At 45.7% G+C, this 20,542-nt stretch overlaps 1 protein-coding gene across 1 annotated transcript in view; it reads left to right on the forward strand.

The window, feature by feature from the left end:
* Nucleotides 1-20,542, forward strand: part of LOC144806094 (uncharacterized) — a 615,705-nt gene that overhangs the window by 503,849 nt on the left and 91,314 nt on the right. Inside the window, 1 exon segment of the mRNA XM_078672530.1 lies at nucleotides 8,293-9,435. Within this exon segment, the coding sequence (XP_078528656.1) occupies nucleotides 8,293-9,435 (1,143 nt within the window).

Consider the following 20,542-nt stretch of genomic DNA (forward strand, 5'->3'; position numbering starts at 1 on the left):
TCTCCATCATGTGGAAAGAATGAGCGCACCTCAGGATTGTACCATTGAATGTGGTCACGGTGGTTTTTACAGGTGATGTTGAAAAGCGTGAGTAGGAGGAGAGACCCATGAAAAGTCATGGGAATTACATGGTTGGAAAATGTTGTTGGCAGGTTTTGTGCTGGAAAAGGAATGTTGAAAGCAGGTCTGTAGGAGAGTAGGGTCTGCTATCCTATGGTCACCCCAAATTTTTGCTTTTTGCTTCACTGGTTTTCGACTACTGAGGCTGTGGGCCTGCTGATCAGACCCCCAGCCTGCTGTTCTCTCACTAAATTAATGACACATGTGCTATAGGCACATACCAATTGGAAATGGACTCCTTGTCAGCCCCTGTATAATGCACTATAGGTGCACAGGGCATAGGAGCCACTAAGGCCTACCAGGGGCTGCAGCATATCTTTTGCCACCCTTGGCTGGTTCTTAAATTGACACAACTGGCTGATCACTCAGCTGGGGTAAGGTGGTGTACACACCCCTTGCTGAGATATAGTATACCTATGTCTAAACCTATATCTGGACACATGTAAACCTGTGAGCCACTCCTATAGTCAGGCCTCATCAATCCTGGAGGCTGAGTGCGTGGTTTTATGTGAGATGGAGCTCTAGCATGAGCTGAGCCTGTCTGCAGCCGTCGGGAACAAATCCCTAAGCTGTTTCAGGATAATGCCATACCATATACTATTAAGTGCCTTATAATCCTCGCGGTTATTTAGCAACTTTGGTTTGGCTTTATCAAAACATGTCGTGTAAGGTGTCATACGCTTTGGAATACCATCCCCTCGCCAGTTCTGGCGACGGGGATGGCATTCCACCCCTCTAGAGGGGCAAGACATGTTACTTTACTTTAATGCGGTTGATTTCTCCAAAGACCTTAAGATCCACAAAATGGATGCCTCTGCCACAGACAAATGTCTGGACCCCTGGAGCTGACCGAAACTCAGCCAAAGGGGTCCTGGACAAAGGGTTTCCTGTCACAGGAGGGTGTCACCGCCCTCCAGACAGGAGATAGTGTATTGTAGCAGGGAGGTTTGAAAGAAACCAGACACTGGAGGGGGCGCACAAGGCTGCCCCTTGCATAATCCGGCCAAACCGGTTCTGGGGCACTCCAGCCCTCGTGCCAGGGCGGCCTGGATCAAAGGAAGGGGGTGTATCCACCCACTTCCTGGGTCCCACCCATAGGAGGGGACCTAGCAGGTAATCACGCCCCCCAGATTCGAATAAGAGTGGGAGCAGTGCCAATGCACATCAGATTTTCCTGGAAGAAACATTTAAAACGAAACTCTGGACCCTTGGACCTCCACTTCAACGTGGAAGCCCGAAGAATCTCCCTTGTGGTCAAGGAGTGACCACCCTGCAGCAGCAGGCACCATCCAGCCCTCGACGTCTACTTAGTTGCAGTTCCCGCCGGAACTCGAGCGACTGAGATCGACGAGATCAAGCCTGCCTGCCTTCTAACAGCCCGATCCACAGTCCCTGCAAAGCTGAGACCCGTGGAGGCGACCGTAAGCGTGGGGCACGCCATCTTGAATTGACCACGAGACGCTGACCGTGCAGCCCACGAGTGATCCTCGAAGCTGTGCACCGGGGTTTGAGAAGCCCCCACCCTGAGCTGCTCCTGAGCCGAAGTTCAGCCCTCCACACTCGACGAGTGCTGCGTGGGGCCCTTTGGCTCTATTTGGCTCAACGCGTTGGCCCGGTCACTTGCCAGCTGGCTAGTGGTCCCTGTGCCGACGAACTAACTAAGAAGACTCGTGAATCTGGTTGCTCCAGATCCACACCAGCTCCCCTGAAAAGGATCCCCGACTCTGACCTTCCTGGTCCGAGTGAGAAGCAATCTTCCGATCCCGCGTGGATTGCTCTTGCCAAGGCTTGTTTGCTCCAAACTTGAAGCCGACTGCACCGACGGTGAGAGCCTGCGTGGGACAGATCGTGACCTGCTCCTGGACGTCGCAGATGCCCCAGAGCCCACGTGACAGCGGAGAGAAGCTCCTCGACGACCACCTGATTGCGCCCAACATTGCCTGGTTCCGTCCTGGTTCCACCCTGGTCACTGCTGAGTGACCCAGACTCTGTCCCCTCTGCTTTCAGGTACTCTACAACTTGAGTCCACCCTTGGACTCCACCGGACACTTCATCTTTAACCCGCCTGCAGCCCTTTCAGCTTCAAGCACCAAGAGCCTGCGAGTCAAAACCCGACGCCACTTCGACCCTGTGCACCCACTTCCTGTGGGTGAGGTAACTTTGCTCCGCCGGTGTTCCCACACCGGTGCACACCTCTAGGGTCTGTGTGTTAAGTTTTGTTCCTCTAGGTTCAGCGGAAGTGTCCTTTAACTTTAACTTTACAACTTTTACGCACCATTGGTTAACATTGGTGCATGCGTGCGCTTTCCGCACATCTCCCGAATCCCGAGGGCCATTCCCGACTTCAGCATTGATTGTCCTGACTTCTCCCAGCGATTCCCTAGGCCCTAGGCCTAACCACTGTTCGAGTGGCCTCTCTTATACCACTTGTTTAGTATATGGTTTGAGTGGCCCCCTGCCCTCATCCATAATTGTGCAACTTTGTATGTTTAAACAGTGCTTTTGATTTAACGCTTGTGCCCCTTTATTCATAAAGAATACTGGGGATTGTTTTTAGTAATAAACACATATATTTTTATAATATATACTTGTGTGGTGTCCTTTCATTTGGTATTACAGGATTGTATGTGGTAAAACAGCTCGCTTAACACGACCTCTTAAGTTAAGCCTTTAGGCTGCTTAGTCCATGCTACCCCTAGGATAGCTTGTCTAATAAGGTTGACTTACAACCAGACACCATAAGGGATTGTTTGGTCAGGTAGTAGGTGGTTCCAGAATTGGAAACATCCCCTACCAGGCCAACTTCTCACATTGGTGAGCAGCGGTGCGGATTTGAGCTTGCTGTTGTTTTACCATTGCAATCTTTATATCAAATTGAAAGATCACATCAAGTACCTCTAGGTACATATAAAATCAAAAGCTTAGCATATTAAGTTCTACTGAACTTAGTAGTTGTAGATTAAAGGGATTAGCACACCCTGACTACAACTCACTAGCAAGGTACAGTAGGAAAACACTTAGTGTAGATAAGTGCACCACTTACACCTCACTAGTAACCATGTCTGACACAGGAAAAGCCTCAGGGTCTACTCCTGTGACAGTTGACCCTACCCAGGCAACTTTTGGATATGACAAACTAACCCGCAGAGACTTGATTGCCTTGTGCAAAGCAAGAGGGTTAAAAAGGGGCAGAAGCCCCACCTGCCTAATCCTGGTAGAAATCCTAGAACAGGATGACTTAGAAAAGGCGAAGCAAGCTTCCCTAGACACAGGAAATGGAGGGAACCCCCCTGTAACTGATCCCCCTGAAGAGGAGGATGATGATGACTTAGATGAGGACTCAGATGTTGAGGACTTAGAAGTGCAGGATCAGGGTAGCCAGGTTCCAGTTGGTAGGCTTAGCCAGGCCAACTTGGACCTACTGGGGAATGGAGAGGGCCAGCACCTCCCCAGAACCCAACATGTGATTCTCCCAGGCAACAGAAGAGTGAGATCCCCCTCAGGGGACTCTCATATTTCTAGTGCCTCCAGAGAATCAGAGAGAGGCATGACTGCTTCTCAGAAAGCTGAGCATAGGGCTAGAATGAGGGCTGTCAAACTCCAGATAGAGAGAGAGGAGGTAGCCCTGAGTCAAGCTAGACTCACCTTAGCTCAAGCTAAACTTGCCTTGGCAAGAGAGCAGAAATTAAGTGGCTTAGATGTCACTGGTGGCAGCAATTTTCCAAGAGAAAAAGACAGGGCCTATGACAATAGAAACCTGACTAAAATTGTGGCCCCCTTCAAAGAGGGGGATGACATCCACAAATGGATGACTGCTCTTGAGAGAGCCTGCATGGTACAGCAGGTTCCTGAGGAACAGTGGGCTGCAATTTTGTGGTACTCCTTTTCTGAGAAAGGGAGGGACAGGCTCCTCACAGTTAGACCTGAGGATGCCAAAAACTACTCTGTTTTGAAGAGTGCTCTTATTGAAGGGTATGGCCTAACCACTGAGCAATACAGGTTGTTGTTCAGAGACACCCAAAAAGCACAGACTCAAGACTGGACTGATTTCGTTGAGTGTGCCACTAAGGCTTTGGAGGGTTGGTTGCAGGGAAGTAAAGTTTCAGACTATACAGGATTGTACAATCTTATGATGAGAGAACAGATCCTTAATAACTGTAAAAACCAGCTGTTGCATCAATACCTTATTGACTCTGATCTGACCTCTCCCCAAGAATTGGGAAAGAAGGCAGACAAATGGGTCAGAACAAGGATTAAGCAGAAACCCCAGAACCAAGGTGGTGACCAGAAGAAAACAGACCAGAAGGGTGGTAATCAGAATCAGAAAGATAAAGAAAAAGACCAGAAGTCTTCAGGCCCCCAAACTAATAGTAAGGAGGGTGGTTCCCAAAATGGTAACAAGAAGAAGAAGAACAAAGGTCCAAAGACACCTTGGTGTAATACCTGCAAATCAGTTTCACACTGGGGCAGTGAGTGCACCAAGGCAAATCCAGTTCCCACCACTACAGCTCCTAAAGCAACTGCAACCCCAAGTACAGTAAGCAGTGGTGGAACACAGTCCAAGGGTGTAGCTGGGTTGACCCTGGGTATTGAAGTAGGATCTGGCCTAGTCAGAATCCCTACACAGGCAGTTCTCCTGTATGATGTGGACATTGAGTTGCCCACTGCAGTAAGCCCCACTAACCTGGGCAAATACAGGCAGACTCCCTTAATAAATGAGAAACTGGCTCAAGCATACAGGGACACATGTGCCAGTGTCACCATGGTGACACCTGACTTTGTGGACCCTGGACAGATTGTACTAGGAGAGAGCTACCTAGTAACCAACGCCAGCAACTCCACTACCTCCCATAGTGTGGCAGTTGTGAACTTCTCCTGGGGAGGGGTTGATGGCCTAAAGAAAGTTGTGGTGAGTGCAGACCTACCAGTAGACTGTCTGTTAGGCAATGACCTTGAAAGCTCAGCATGGTCAGAAGTGGAGTACAGGACTCATGCAGAAATGCTAGGGATTTCAGAGCATGTCCTTGCCATGACAAGGGCTCAGGCTAAGAAGTGCCTTCCTGAACCAGTGGTGGATCTTGAGACAATAGACCAGCCACAACCCAAGAGAAGGAGCAAGAGAGGAAAGGCCCAGCCTTCCACCTTGCCCCAGGTTGAGGATCAAGTTTCAGAGGAAACTGATTCTGCAGTCCAAGAGGAGACTGTCTCTGAGGAACTTGAACCTGACCAGGTTGAGTTTCTGGGGACAGGGGGACCCTCAAGGGCAGACCTGAGGCAGGCTCAATTAGATTGCCCTTCCCTTGAACCCCTCAGACAGCAGGCTGCTGCTGAGGCTGCTGGGGATGCCCAAGGTACCCATACTGTGTATTGGGATGAGGGACTCCTTTACTCAGAGGCTAGAGCCCCCAAGCCTGGCATGACCAGGAGGTTGGTTATACCTCTGCAGTTTAGGGGATTCCTCCTTACCTTGGCCCATGATATTCCCCTTGCAGGACACTTAGGCCAGAGCAAGACGTGGGACAGGCTTGTTCCACACTTTCACTGGCCTCACATGTCAGAGGATGTCAAGGAGTTTTGTCGCTCCTGTGTCACTTGCCAAGCCAGTGGTAAGTCAGGTGGCACAACAAAGGCCCCCCTAATACCACTACCTGTGGTGGGGGTCCCCTTTGAAAGAGTTGGAATTGATATTGTGGGTCCAATGGACCCCCAAACAGCATCTGGGAACTTGATAGCTTCAAAAACGTTATCTTTTCTTCAAATGAATCACATTCACATTTCAATAATATATATACAAATTAATTTTCTTTTGTTGGAAAATCTAAATCGTTGATTCCAAATGATGCCCAATGCCTTTTGAGCCCAGAAGGGCTCTTCTTCAGGGGCCTGAAAACTAAACATATACACGAACTTAATATTGAATAATACATGATGATTATTCTCAACACTTTCTTGTTACAAGCAACCAATTTTTACAAAGAACACGATGTTTACCCTCTTTATACACCTGTGAGCTCAAAATCACTTATTTTATAAGATCAAAAAATGACATAAAAAATGACTAGTTATTAAAATCAAAAGTACATGCAAAGGTATTTGTGTTTGTTGTCTGTGTGGCCCTTCACCACTCCAAATTGTGTGTTTGAAAAATCTTGTGATTACTCACTCAACCACCGATAATCCGAAAATCACGTCTTTTTGAAGACAACTAAACAAATGCAAAGAAATATATCCCATAAGTAAAGCCTCTGGGATAAACCATCCTGAAAATGCTCGTTCACAAACCATGGACGACCGCTTACCTTGAACTAATCTTGTAGCGCCCAACGTTCCTGTATTGCCCTTGAGCTTAAACCACACAATCCGATGACAAAACTGCTATCTAAACCTAAAAGTTCTGAGCTCAATGTGTCCGCGACCACGGAACTAAACGTGCAAAAGTGTGCAAATAAAAACAAAAATGTGATGCAATGTTAATGTACATGTAAAACGAACAGTAACAGACATTTATAATGCTGAATACGATAACATGGTCCCTTATTCGCTCTACCATCAGGTACATTCTTAAGTTATCATGGCTTTAGATGATAAACAAAGTAAACAGTAACATATTTTCACAAAATTGCTTGTAACAAGAAAGTGTTGAGAATAATCATCATCATGTATTATTCATTATTAAGTTTGTGTATATGTTTAGTTTTCAGGCCCCTGAAGAAGAGCCCTTCTGGGCTCGAAATGCATTGGGCACCATTTGAAATCAACGATTTGGATTTTCCAACAAAAGAAAATTAATTTGTATATATATGTTTGAAATGTGATTGTGATTCATTTGAAGAAAAGTTTTTGAAGCTATCAAATTTGTACTGTTTAAATTAATATGGTCATCATTTGTGTTAAACTGAAATACATTGAAGAATTTGTAAAGTTAAGTTTTATAATAAGAAGTTTAAAAACTTGTGTGATGTTCTAAGCAGAACCACATCAGCAACAGTGCACAAAGGTCAAGTGGGATGTCCACTTGAGGTAGAAGGATAAATGTAGGCACGGATCTTGGACAAACGTGCTACCTCTGTAGCATGCTTGGTATATATTCAGTCAAAGCTTTTCAAATTAGTTCATTATAAATAGAGATGTGCTTCTCCATTCAGATCAGTACAGCATACTCATGTTCGCTCTTCTGTCTCGAGTCTTCCTGAACCATCTCTTACTCAAAGAGTTGTTCTTGTTTTAACAAAACCTTGACCATATTCACCTACCTAAAGCTGTAACTAGTGTATGAGTGCTATGCGAGCGCCTTTTTTTAATTTACTAAGTTACTCATGAAAACCTTTGCTGAAATAATTAAGATGTGGCATATTCAAAGCAACTTTTATGTAAATTTCTGTGCATGGTTACATATGCCATCATAAGTTTCAAAAATGGTAATGAAGAGGTATTTATACAATCAATTACAAATTGTGTATGCACATTCGATTATGTTTCCCTTTAAGTAATTTTAAATCTCTTTAAATCCGATAGAAAACAATCTTTGATTGTACAAACTGTTTCAAAATAAGGAAGATAACACTGTAAATCTACAAAAACAAAGTCCAAAATATTGAGTTCCAGTATTGAGGAAAACATAAGTGTCGTCAGAGACAGCCGAACCTGAACATAAACTGGGACATCCCGGAAGAAGGGACAAGGGTCACGAGAAATTCAGTGATTCTACGGGTCTCAGCTGTGCACCTCCGTGCCTCAAAACGAAGAAAGGACATCTAGAAAATTAAGACAACACTGATAAACCTCCTCTTGTGTAAACATGTCCAATACCAGCTTTGATCATGAGGTTGGTATGAGGTGGTTACAGCAGTGCTCTGCTTCCTAAAAGACTAACGACCACCATTCAGTGCTAGAGGTGCATTGTAAACTATTTCAGACCAATCCACAGCAACCAGTGAAAAGCACAATGGAGTGGAGTCAGACAAATGAAGGTTAAAAGAAATAGGGGTCTGTTGTCTAAAATACAGAGTACTGTCCCAGTGTGTACCGACCAGAAAGACGATGGATCTTTACCCGCAAGCATGCAGAACCATTATCCAGTCTAAAGACACAATCGCCCACGAAGATGCCTTACACACATATGAGTTTGGGGAGTAGTTGTTGACCATTAAACTTTATTCTTTAATCTGAAAGCAAACGTGCAAATTACGACACATGCAGGGAATGCAAGAATAACACAAGTGCTTTATCAGTCATGATGGCCCTTCAGGAAGTACAGTCACACAATGTAAACAAGTATATGCCAGACCCAGAGACACTAACTAAAAGAGAAGTCTCAGGCACGTGCAGTGAGGGCTTTAGTTTGTCATCAATATTAAAACACCATCAGCAAACACACACAGCGAAAAAACAATTCAAATGCACTGAATGTGTAAATAGCTTTATTCAGTTATCAGGCCTACAAAGACATCAACGAACACACACAGGAGAAAAACCATATCATTGTACTGAATGTGGAAGTAGTTTTATTGATTCGTCAAAATTAAGGAATCATCTGCGAACACACACAGGGGAAAAACCATTCAAGTGCAGTGAATGTCTCAAGAGCTTTTCTCAATTAACAGACCTAAAACACCATCAGAGAACACACACTGGAGAAAAACCATATCATTGCAGTGAATGTGTGAAGATGTTTAGTCGATTATCCCACCTAAAACAGCATCAAGGAACACACACAGGGGAAAAACCATTCCAGTGCAGTGAATGTGGAAGTAGTTTGAGGACTTCATCAACATTAAGGATTCATCAGCGAGCTCACACAGGGGAAAAACCATTCAAGTGCAGTGAATGTGTGAAGAGGTTTAGTGAATCTAAAGCATTAAGGATTCATCAGAGAACACACACTGAAGAAAAACCATATCATTGCAGTGAATGTGTGCAGAGGTTTAGTCGATTATCCATCCTAAAACGGCATCAGAGAACGCACACTGGGGAAAAACCATTCCAGTGCAGTGAATGTGGAAGTAGTTTTAGTGACTCATCAACATTGAAGGTTCATCAACGAACACATACAGGGGAAAAACCATTCAAGTGCAGTGAATGTGGGAAGAGCTTTATATATGTATCAGGACTAAAACGACATCAGAGAACACACACACAGGAAAAATCATTCAAGTGCAGTGAATGTGGAAGTAGTTTTATTGAATCTTCAACATTAAGGATTCATCAGCGAACACACACTGGAGAAAAACCATATCTTTGCAGTGAATGTTTGAAGATGTTTAGTCGATTATCAAGCCTAAAACAGCACCTGAGAACACACATTGGAAAAAAAATATAATTTCAGTGAATGTTTGAAGAGGTTTAGTTGATTATCACACCTAAAACAGCATCAGAGAACACACACTAGGGAAAAACCGTATAATTTCAGTGAATGGGGAAGTAGTTTTAGTGAATCGTCAATATTAAGGAAACATCTGTGAATACAAGCTGGAAAACCATTCATATTCAATGAATGTGAGAAGAGATATATATAAAAATATATATATATTTGAAAACGGACGGCAATAATATGCTGTAAGGAGAAATATCAGCAGGCAACCAACCAGTGCCAAAAAGAGAGACACCATTTTTGTCTTGAAAAAAATGGAATAATAAGTTGACGCCATCGAAATGCGTCAACGCCACCATTTGACACGATCTTTGGGACAATAACCAATTCTCTAAAGATAAGCTAAGGAAATATGCTACTAGGATTGGTCCATAAAGCAATTTGACCCAGATGTGTCGCTGAATGACAAATGTAAGTGTCTAAAAAAATGTTTTTGTCCCTCTATATTTTTATATTTTTTTATCTGTGGTAAGTTCTTAAATTGTATAGGGTTATAATTATGTGTATGGAAGTCTCATATTAGAGTAAATGAGTTACGCTTATTGTGGGGTTTTGAAAAATTTGTCTTGATATACTCTTTGAATAAAGAAAAAACTTTTTTAATTGAACATATTTAGGTTTTTATGTAATTGTGTTCTATTTCATGAATTGTGTATTATATAGGAATATACATTTTTAATTGATGACATCAAAATATTACCCTGTTTTTTTTTTTTAATAAAAAGACTTTTGTGATACTCTATTTCCAGGTATTTGACTGATTGCATTTTGAATCAGGCAAGTCTTCACTGTATGGGTTCATATTGTGTGATATCCAATATAACAGTACATTTTCATGATTTATATTAATTGTCCACCAAGGGATAATTCTATATCTTCTTATCATTTTGATCCACCAGTTCCTTGTTTCCTACCAGTGTTTATGAATAGATTAATTGATGTTAAAATGAAATTCGGTTGTTTACTTGTTCGTCTGTGCTATTGCTGTATCAATTTCGTGAGATATTAATTAGTTCCTAAATAAATCTTAATTGATTAATTTACTCTCATGCTGTCAGCTCTTATGTGATATTTTTTTTAGGATCTGAGAATGCATGAAATGTATGTCTAGGGCAGAGGGCCTCAAACTGAGGGTGGGCTGTCGTAGGGGGGCCTGAGATGATCCCAGGTGAGGCGCTAGACTCTGGTCAAAAGAAGCATTATGCTGATAATGGTGCTTTGTTTTAAGCTTAAAATAATGAGCGGCAGTAAGCTTCTCTCCAATGGGCCATCACTAACATGATTTGACGTTTATATACTTATATACTAGCGAGGAGTATGTGTCAAAAGGGACGGGACTCCAAATGTTTTTCAAAACCCCCACTTCAAATTAACACACTCTGGGTACTTGTACCCATTATTAGAACATTGGAATTTTGGGAGCTCCATTGAAGCAGCTCTGGGCTTGTAATGGCTAGTATAAGTCTGTAGCTCCAACATTACAATGTTTGTCTTCATATTTTTCTCTTTTTAATTTAGAACATTCTACCCTTAGTGGGTGGAATGTTCTAATAGCCTTACAGCCCTTCTGCCACGGGATATACTGGTTGTTACGGACCCTGAACCCGTTATAGTCCTGAGGTGCAGGCCCTGGTCAGCGGGCCATAAGGCTATATTAAAGCCTGCCTGACCAGAATAGTATGTTTGGCAATCATGTGTTTGATTGCATTCTTAAAACAGTACTTAACTGCAATGTTTAAATAAGTCTAGACATATTTAAACATTGCCAATTGAATAGAATAATTGTCAAAAATTCTGAGGGGAGCCCAACGATCGCTGTGGGATTGTGTTATGTTATGTTATGGTAGAAGTTTTCTAAAGCGCACAGCTGCCCCAGCAAAGGGGCGCCCCGGCGCTATCAGATCTACGGGTACAACAGTCCAGAGAGGAGCACTGAACAGTCAGACCTATATCCTAAACTGAGGAAAAAAGGAAAGTTTTGATGGCTTTCCGAAAACCGCGGTACAGTCGCCATATGCTGTCCCAACTAACGCAGCTGTCGTTGAGGAACATACGGGCTCAAAAGAACGTGCAAAAGCGCCGGGCTGCCAGCTTTTAAAATCTTAAAGGATAGGCAAAGAGCTTTAAACTGGATCCGCTTGTCAATCGGAAGCCAATGCAGCCCTTGAATTTTAGCCCCCACCGAGGAGTGGAGGGGGAGACCTATCAGAGTTCTGGCTGCAGAGTTTTGAACTCGTTGTAATCACCGTATCTCTGCTTTGTTAGCCCCTAGAAGCAGGGAGCTCGCATAGTCTAGACGGGAGAGTATAGTAGACTGCACAATAAGCTGTCGTACTACAGGATCAAAGAATTTTAAGAGAGGTTTAAGACCCCTTAACAGTCCTGTACAAGTAGCAGCAGTTATCTTAGTATGGGGCTGGAAGCTAAGCGTGGAATCCATCCAGACCCCCAGGTTCTTCACCACTGACTTAGGCCTGGGCATAGGACCAAGAAGTGCTGGCCACCAATGTTCATTCCAAAGGCCAGCATTCTTACCTACCAGCATAACCTCAGTTTTGCTCGCGTTTAGTTGTAAATATTTTTCTGCCATCCATTGAGCTACTGCTGTAATCCCGTCTCTGAATCTGGTAGCCGCTAATGATGGTCCCTCAGCTAAGGTGATAACAAGCTGGGTGTCATCTGCATAGGACACCATCGTAAGGTCCCATTTCTTAGCGACAGCAGCCAGGGGCTGTACATAGAGGTTAAACAGAGACGGGCTCAATGCTGAGCCCTGTGGGACCCCCTGTCCGATGGAGTGGGATTGAGAGAGGAACGGAGGGGCCGACACATGGAAATATCTTTCTGTCAGGAATGACTTGAACCACTCTAGGGCAGTACCAGTGACCCCTGCTGCCTCCAAACGATGGAGAAGGATGCCATGTGGCACCGTATCAAAGGTAGCGCTGAGATCCAGCAGAATCAGCGCTGCACTTTGACCGGCATCCAGGACAGCCCGAAGATGTTCTGTGGTAGCTAGCAGGGCGTGGGGGAAGACTCAGCTCTAGCCGATGACAAGGTAACAACAGGAGCCATGTGTGGAAAAGATTGATAGATCTTTTGAACTTTTTCCACGAAAAAGGTCGCAAGATCCTCACAATGTTGTGTGGATACAATGCTACGTAGAGCCGCTTTAGTACTCCTAAGCTCCTTAACTTTTCATCGGATTAGCACTAAGCTTTATTTCCTTCGCATAGAAAGCCGCACGAGCAGCACAGATCGCTTTGTGATAAAGCTTGACTTTAGACATATAAATTGTTTTGTCTCCGTCAATTTAGTCCCTTCTCCAGGCACGTTCCGCTTTCTTGCAATCTTTCCTAAGGGTTCTTAGAGACTCATTGTACCAAGGTCTCGAGTTGGAAACGCGTCCCATGGTCCATTTTGGTCCATTTTCCTGGAATAAAGGTATCCAGGCCCTTTAATATCCAGTCAAAAAACGCGGTATAAGCCACCTCATGGTTTGGGGGGGAGTGGCATTATCAGGCTCCCTCCTCCCATGTCCAGAAGGGCTGCTGGCTGAGTATATTCAGTACAGGTTTGGAAATCAAGGTTTGAGATGTAAAACATGAAAGTAATAGAAACATGTACGCTTTACAAAGGAACGGTGATGGCGATGCCAAGCCCTGTGTGCAACTGTTAGTAATGCTAGTAAGAGTGTGTACATTAATCTGCTAACAGCGCCGCTCCATGGCAAAGGTCAGCCGTCCCTCATCATACCTGCAAACCAAACCTATTCTAGACCCTCTCCAGCAGCACCTGTAGGCGGCTGGCCAGTGAACACTAAACTCTCTCTCATAAACCCACCCTATTCTAGACTCTCTCCAGCAGCACCTGTAGGCGGCTGGCGAGTCAACACTAAACTCTCTCTCATGAACCCACCTTTAGCAGACAGGGGGGTGAACACTTCAGGCAAAAATGACAAACTAGGGCTGCTGATCGACCCAATCACAGGCCCAGAGTGTTTGGTCCCAGAGATCCACGAGGACTAGTTTGGTCCTGTGTGGGGCCGAAACGTAACCGGTTCCTTACAGAAATGCTGAGTGTTCACAGGGGACAGGCAGCCTTTGTTCTGGAAGATCATGGGCATTGAATGCTTATGACCAGGGGTTTCTCAGCCCCTTAATATAATTTATAGACAGTGCATACAGCACTAGTAGAGCGTCTGGTGTCAAACTCTTGATGGGGGAAGAGTCGCGTTCCCTAAACCGCTGAAGTTTGAGCTGACCCTAGGAAACCACCCAAATTTCACGCAACTTGGCATTCACTGGTTCTTTTGGTTGGGCACCGCCAGAACCTCCTTTCAGCTTACTTCAGGAAGTAGTGGGTTTGAAACTCTGTAATTTGGATTACAGTCCGTCTTTGTGTAAGTAGCCCTAAAGTTGTAGAGTGCTTCATTGGGTTAGCATTAGAGTTGAAATAAGAATGTCCCCTGCATTTTTTTCGGAGTTTCATTAAGCCCACACTCGAACCGATGTATCGGGGATCATAATGCTTTATATGAGCCCCAGTTGTGTTACAGATAGACGCATCCACTTTTGTTAGGCACGGGGATATTGAATGATTTGCACAGAATCACAGGATGTCTCACGTGACGGATCGGAGTACCATGCCTGAAAGTAGCTAAACCAGAACCCCTAAATGTGCGCTGCCAGCTTTGCTCAGTTTGACTTCTAAATATTATAGCAGCGCTCCAGCACTTGACAGCTCAGGAATCCATAGAAATGTGTGTCTTTGCATTTCAGTACGGTGATGCGGACCACCACATTGAAATGTGTTAGTCTAACTCCTGATGTGTGGTACTTGTCAGGCCTGTTCCCCTCAACGCAGGCACCCTTGCACTATGGTGCAAGGCTGCCTGCATTGGCACTACGCAGCTAAATTCAGCACCAGCACAGGGAGAAATGCAAGGCTGCTCCGTATCCTTGTAAATATGCTGTAGCCCTGCATTTAAGAAGTGGAGAGTGCGGTGTTAAGCCAAGGAGGCCAACGCCGTGCTCCACCACTTCCTTGTAAATATGCCCCTTAATGACAACAGCCTGACCCATTTTATCAAGAGACAGAAAATCCTCTAATTTCAGAAGATGCACCGCCTTGATGTAGCATTGCTCCAGGACACACACCTGTCACCTATTGAACATGATAAACTCAGAAGGGATTGGATGAGTACGGTACTACTTGTCAGCAGAATCCAGACTACCCTTACACAGCCATCTACTCCTTTGGAACATGGGGAGAGTGGGTTGGACATCTGTTTTCACAAATCCCTGGCGGTTTGCACACTGCAGACATGGCGGGACCCCCTGGGCAGATATATTTTTGCCAAGGTTCAGATTCTCAATGAGTCTTTGTGTGTGGGCTCTATCTATGCCCCGGCGGCTGACCAAAATACTGCTCTCCTTTGGACAGCCAGGGTATTCATGAGGGGGGGTGCTGGAATATGGCACCTTGACAAGTCCAGAAACCAAACGACCAGGCAGCCCCGAGACCGTTCATCCTCTCTGACATTATTGATGATCATGCCTTGATGGATCCATGGTGATTGACGCACCTGAGGGCCGCGGACTATACTTTCACCTCCTGCGTCCATTGTAAACGTTTACGCCTTGATCCTCCCAAACAGTACCTCTGATCATGATCTTGTGCTACTCGACCATACACTTCGATTGTTGCAAACCCCTCAGGTCCGTTGGCATATGTATACAGCAGGGTATAAAGCCCCTGAAGACAAGCACAGATGGTTCCAATATCTGAGCCAAGACTTGGAGGAGAACGCTGGGTCCATCTCCTCTGCACAGGTGCTGTGAGCGGGCAGGAAGGCCGATGAACGATTTGGCTGCCTATAAGTGCCACTGTGAGGCATAACAATGTTGGTTGACTGACCTTGCGTTTCACCTGGCTCAGACGTATAACGTATTGCTGACACCTGCTCTTCTCAAGGAGCTGCTCGGGGCCAAGTATGATCTGAACTCCCATTACACCATGGAGGACCAAAGGGATACGCTCTGTGGACGATATAGTAGGGGACATTGAGTTGGCCCCATTTGCTACTCTCATGCGTGATTATGGGCTGCCACAATCGTATCACTGACAGTATCGACAGCCTATGCATAGCCTGCGACACATGCTGGGTGCTCCCCCTTATGATCTTAAGGCTGCCCCAATGTTCAGTTATACTCTGATGTGGAAAGGATTCAAGGACACTATGGGCCCGATTCTGATGCGGTGTGGAAAGCTTCCCGACATAATGGGTTTGGGAATGGTTTCCAGCTAAATCGGATCAGGAGAGTCCAACCAACCGAGTATGATGCGTCGGGATGCTTCCAGATATGATTTGGTTGGACTCCAATTGACGTCAATGGGATCCTATGTTCCTAACCTCATCTTAATCGGGCCCGAGGTGGGAATGCTTTACTAATCGGTTCTAATAGGGCCCTCAATTGGTAAGACACGTTCCCGATCCAATTTGGACATAGCAAATGCCATTAGGAGGCCTTCATAACCACATCAGAATCAGGCCCTGAGGTGGGATTGTATGTTACAGCTGTGGACAGCCTTTTGTAAAGCACTGCCGCCTACAATCTATGCTGTTTGCTGGAGCAGAGGTTGGGCCTCTCACTCTCTGAGCAGGACTTCCATGACCTTTGGAAAGATCATGGCAGTATACCTCAGGAGGTCAGGTTGAAATCAGTTATTTCAAGTTGCTACCCCACTGGCACTGGACGCCGGAATGGATCTATAAAGCACATATGGCAGACGATTCCAAGTGCTGGAGGTGCTGATGGTGTAGCGCACTCGCCTGTGACATTTTGCATTTCCTGTGGACTGTACAGTACTTTGTGCTACTGCGGCTCAGTTTGGGATACCTTGATGACCAACCAAGGAGTGGCACCGCAATTCATGGCCCGTCAGACCTTGCTTTACAAAATGTCAATATTCCAGGATTTAACACCCCATAGTAAGAGTAAGCTGGCTACGGCCTTCATAGTGGGAGTTGGTTTTTTGGGGGGGTGCCATGGGTCCTGGCACCCTGACTTTTCTCTCCTGTTTCCATGTCCCTTCCCCTCCTGTTCCCCCTCGTCCTCCTTCCCTGATCTTCTGCGGGAACTTCTAGGACACATCACCTCTATCTGGAGATGTTATTTTATTTATCATTTTTCCTGTTATCAATGTCGTCTCACCAGTTCTAGTTTACACAGTGTCTTGGACTCTGCTGAATTGATAAACTTCAATCCCTGTTATATGCTCATTGTGTATAAAAAGTCAATAACAAAATTAGATATTTAAAAAAGACACAGGGAGTGGTGTCACTTAACATTTGACTTTGACAATTCCGAAGGAAAATACATTACTGAATTTATAGGCATGATCAGAACAAATGTAAAGTGATAAAATTAACAATCAAGTGTCACTAAAATTGACATTCAATTTAACATTCCACTGAACTGTGTGCAATACTCATGGTGAAATATAAGAAAAGTTTTGCCACCAAAATGTGGGACAGAGGGTCAGCTCTGTGCCGAATAGTCACGTGTGAAGTTCTAGTTAATCCCCATATTTTGGAAGAATGAGCCAAGTTTGAGTGACACTTCAGACCGACCTCCAAATGTGTGAGTGTCACTCGTGATGAGTGAGGTTTGAGGGCTCTGATTTATGCACGTCCGAACTAATGTTGCTGTCGAGGCATTCAAGACTGCTTGCATGACAATGCTGCAAAGAGTTGACGCACTCACTAATCAATGGTGTATTGATGACGAGTGTACTGTGACATAGGGGCCTATGTGAAGGAGTAGAATATTTTCGAGTAATTAAATGCCCCTCCCCTGTTCCTCAGACCAGTAATACCCACTCATTTTTATGATACAATGCAAACTGTGTGAGAATTTTCTGGTTCATACTTGATATCTCTATCTTAGGAATTAGTTGTTTCAAGGATAAATTGCTTTATTGTTTGTCAGTGAATCTTTGTTGAGAGAGGATGGTGGTTACTGTAAACAAAACAACAAAGCCTGGAAGAGGCCGCTATCTTAATATTTTAGGAGACAGTGTGCTCTTAAACCAGAAACTCAAAACCTAATTAGAACCTACAATTCAGTCTTGTTCGAGGATATAAAACTGTACCAAATATAAGGAATACGCCTCAGACATAGGAAAATTAGAAATAAGCTGTTTCTTCAATTGTCGCTTTGACGCATGACCTATGCCTCATTGTAGGAGAGTAGGGTCTGCAATCCTATGATCACCCAGATTTTTGCTTTTTGCTGCACTGGTTTACGACTTTCCCTGGCTGTGGGCCTGCTAATCAGACCCACAGCCTAGCTGTTCTCTCTATCCAAATTGTACTCAGGTACTGAATTGGCACTGGGCCCTCTCCAAGTCCCTGTACCCAGGGCTGAGGTGCACCCAGAAGTCTCCCAGGGGCTGAAGCATGTATTGTGCCACCCCTGGGCTGGCTAACTAAACTGACACAACTGGCTGCACGACAGCTGGGGCAAGGTGGTGTACTCACCCCTTGCTTTAGATATAGTATACCTATATCTAACCCCAAAATGGACACACAGATCTCCTATTAGTCACTCCTATGGCAGGCCTTAACAATCCTGAAGGCAGAGTGCTTGGAATCGTGTGAGATGGTGCCCTGGCATGAGCTGAGCCTGTCTGCGGCTTTCGGGATCTATCCCTTAGCCGTTTCCATGATATCGCATACCATATACTCTTAAGTGCATTATAATCCTCGCGGTTATATGCCAACTCTGGTATCGCTTTATCAAAACATGTCGAGTAAGGTGTCATACGAATTGGAATACTAACCCCTCGCCAATTCTGGCGACGGGGTTAGCATTCCACCCTTCTAGAGGGACACGACATGTATGTAACCTGTAACCCCGGTTAAAGTCCAACAGAGCCTTAGCTCCACAAAATGGATGCTGCCACCGAGACACAAGTCTGCCCTCCTGCTGCTGGGAGTCCTCCCAGAGCAGGAGGCAAGGACAAAGGGTTTCCTGCCAGGGGCGGTGCTAGCACCGTCCCAGACAGGATTTTGTGTATTCTAGGTAGGCAGGGCTTCAGAGGAAGGTGACTGCAAGTGGCACCCCGGTGCTCACTGTGCATAGGCCGGCTTGAACCAGTTCCAGGGGCACACCAGACCCTGGGCTGGAGAAAGCCCGCTAAAGGAGAGGGGTGTAACCACCCCCCTCCTGGTCCCACCCATAGGGCAGGACTTAGTCGCGTGCCAGCCCCCTTTTCCCAGATAAAGGTAGGAGCAGGCCCCCTTCCAAATTAGATCATCTTTGGAATCAAGACATGACTTTCTACGAAAGGACATCAAGATTTCTTCTTCAAGATTCTCCCTTGTGACTAAGGAGTAGTCACCCTGCATCCGCAGGCACCACCTTAAGAACACTGCGGTCTGCTGCAAGTCCTTCCTCTGGAATCTGACTGCCCAGCTCGACGAGAACCGGCTTCCCTGGCACCTCCGACCTCTACCCACCTCTACAGCAAAGCTGAGAACCGTGGGTGCGACGAGACCTCGAGGGACCGGCCATCTTCAAGACTGCACGACTTCTTTCCAGCACGACCGCCGAGGGATCCTCTGGTGAGTGCTTTGGGGTTCGAGAAGCCCCGACCCTGAGCAGCCCCAGCACTGAAGTTCAGCCTCCCAGCATCTCCACGATCTGCGTGGGGCCCTTCTGCTTGCAACTGCTCACCGCGTTGTTTGGCTACTAGCCCGCTGGCTTGTGGCCTTCTTAACGACGCCCGACGACATCACTGCTGCTGGTCTGGTTGCTCCAGACTGGCCCTTGCTCCCTTCCAGAAGAGGAGCACCCCGGACCCTCCTGGTCCACTCCAGACGCCATTTTAGGTCCACCGCGTGGGCTTGAATTTGCCAAGACTTGTTGCCCCAATCCTGGGTCCAGCAACGTCGACAGCATCATCCATCGTGGGACAGCTCGTACCTCCATCCTGGTCGCCGACAACGCCTCCTGGTCCGTGAGACTGCAGAGCACAGCGTCGCCCACTCACCTAGTCGAGGTGACTACCATCCGGTGCCCTCCTGGTGCCCCCTGACTACTGGCTAGTAGTCACGAACTTGGTCCCCTCTGCTTTCAGGTGTCATCCATCTTCGATCCAGGCTTGGATCACTCGAACAATCTTCACTGGTCGCCTGCCAGCAACTCCTTTCCTTCAGGCTCCTGGTTCGTCAACGAAGAATCCCGACGTCTTTTCAGACCTATGCAGCTGCAGCCCCTGGGCTAGGTAACTTCGGCATTTCGGTGCCCCAGCATAGCCTCACTATCCAAGGGTCCAGATCCACTTTTGTTTTTGACCTACCTAGTCGGGTTCGCCCGAGAACACTAACTTTGTGAACACTAGCTTCCATAGGCTTTTTCCCGCCTTACGCGTGAGAGTTCCCACTCTGCACGTGGTGTCCCTAGGCCTCCTGCTCCTAACCTGAGTGTTCAGTATTGTAGGCCTAGCGTTCCTAAAGCCTCTGAGAATCGTTACTTACCTGCTAGTAATTCGCATTCAACTTTTAGAGTATATGGTTTTTCGTGCCCCTCAGGCATTTGTGTAAATTGTGCGACTTGAAGTATTTTTATAAGAGTTTTGTTGTGTGCTTAGCTCCCTGTCTCATAAAGAGCCAGGGTAGTCTTGTTATAAATAAATACACTGTTTATTTTCATAACAACTTGTGTGGTGTCCTTTCACTGGGTGTTCAAGGGGTAATGTGATGGTAAAACAGCTGGCTTAACACGCCCTCTAGAGTCTTAGCCTTAGACTGCTCGTATCCATGCTACTAGGATAGCTGGTCTATAAGGTTGACTTACAACCAATCATCAATAAGGGTTGTTTGGACTGATATATAGTGATCACTAGAATAGTGAGCACTGCACATCAGGCCAACTTCTCACATTGGTGGCAGCGGTGGGATTTGAGCTTGCTGTTGTTTTACCACACATATCCTAAGAATATCTTGTGAAAGATCACATAAGTACTAAAGGTACATATAACTTA

This window comes from Lissotriton helveticus, assembly GCF_964261635.1.
Source record: "Lissotriton helveticus chromosome 1_1 unlocalized genomic scaffold, aLisHel1.1 SUPER_1_unloc_45, whole genome shotgun sequence".
Lineage (NCBI taxonomy): Eukaryota > Metazoa > Chordata > Amphibia > Caudata > Salamandridae > Lissotriton > Lissotriton helveticus.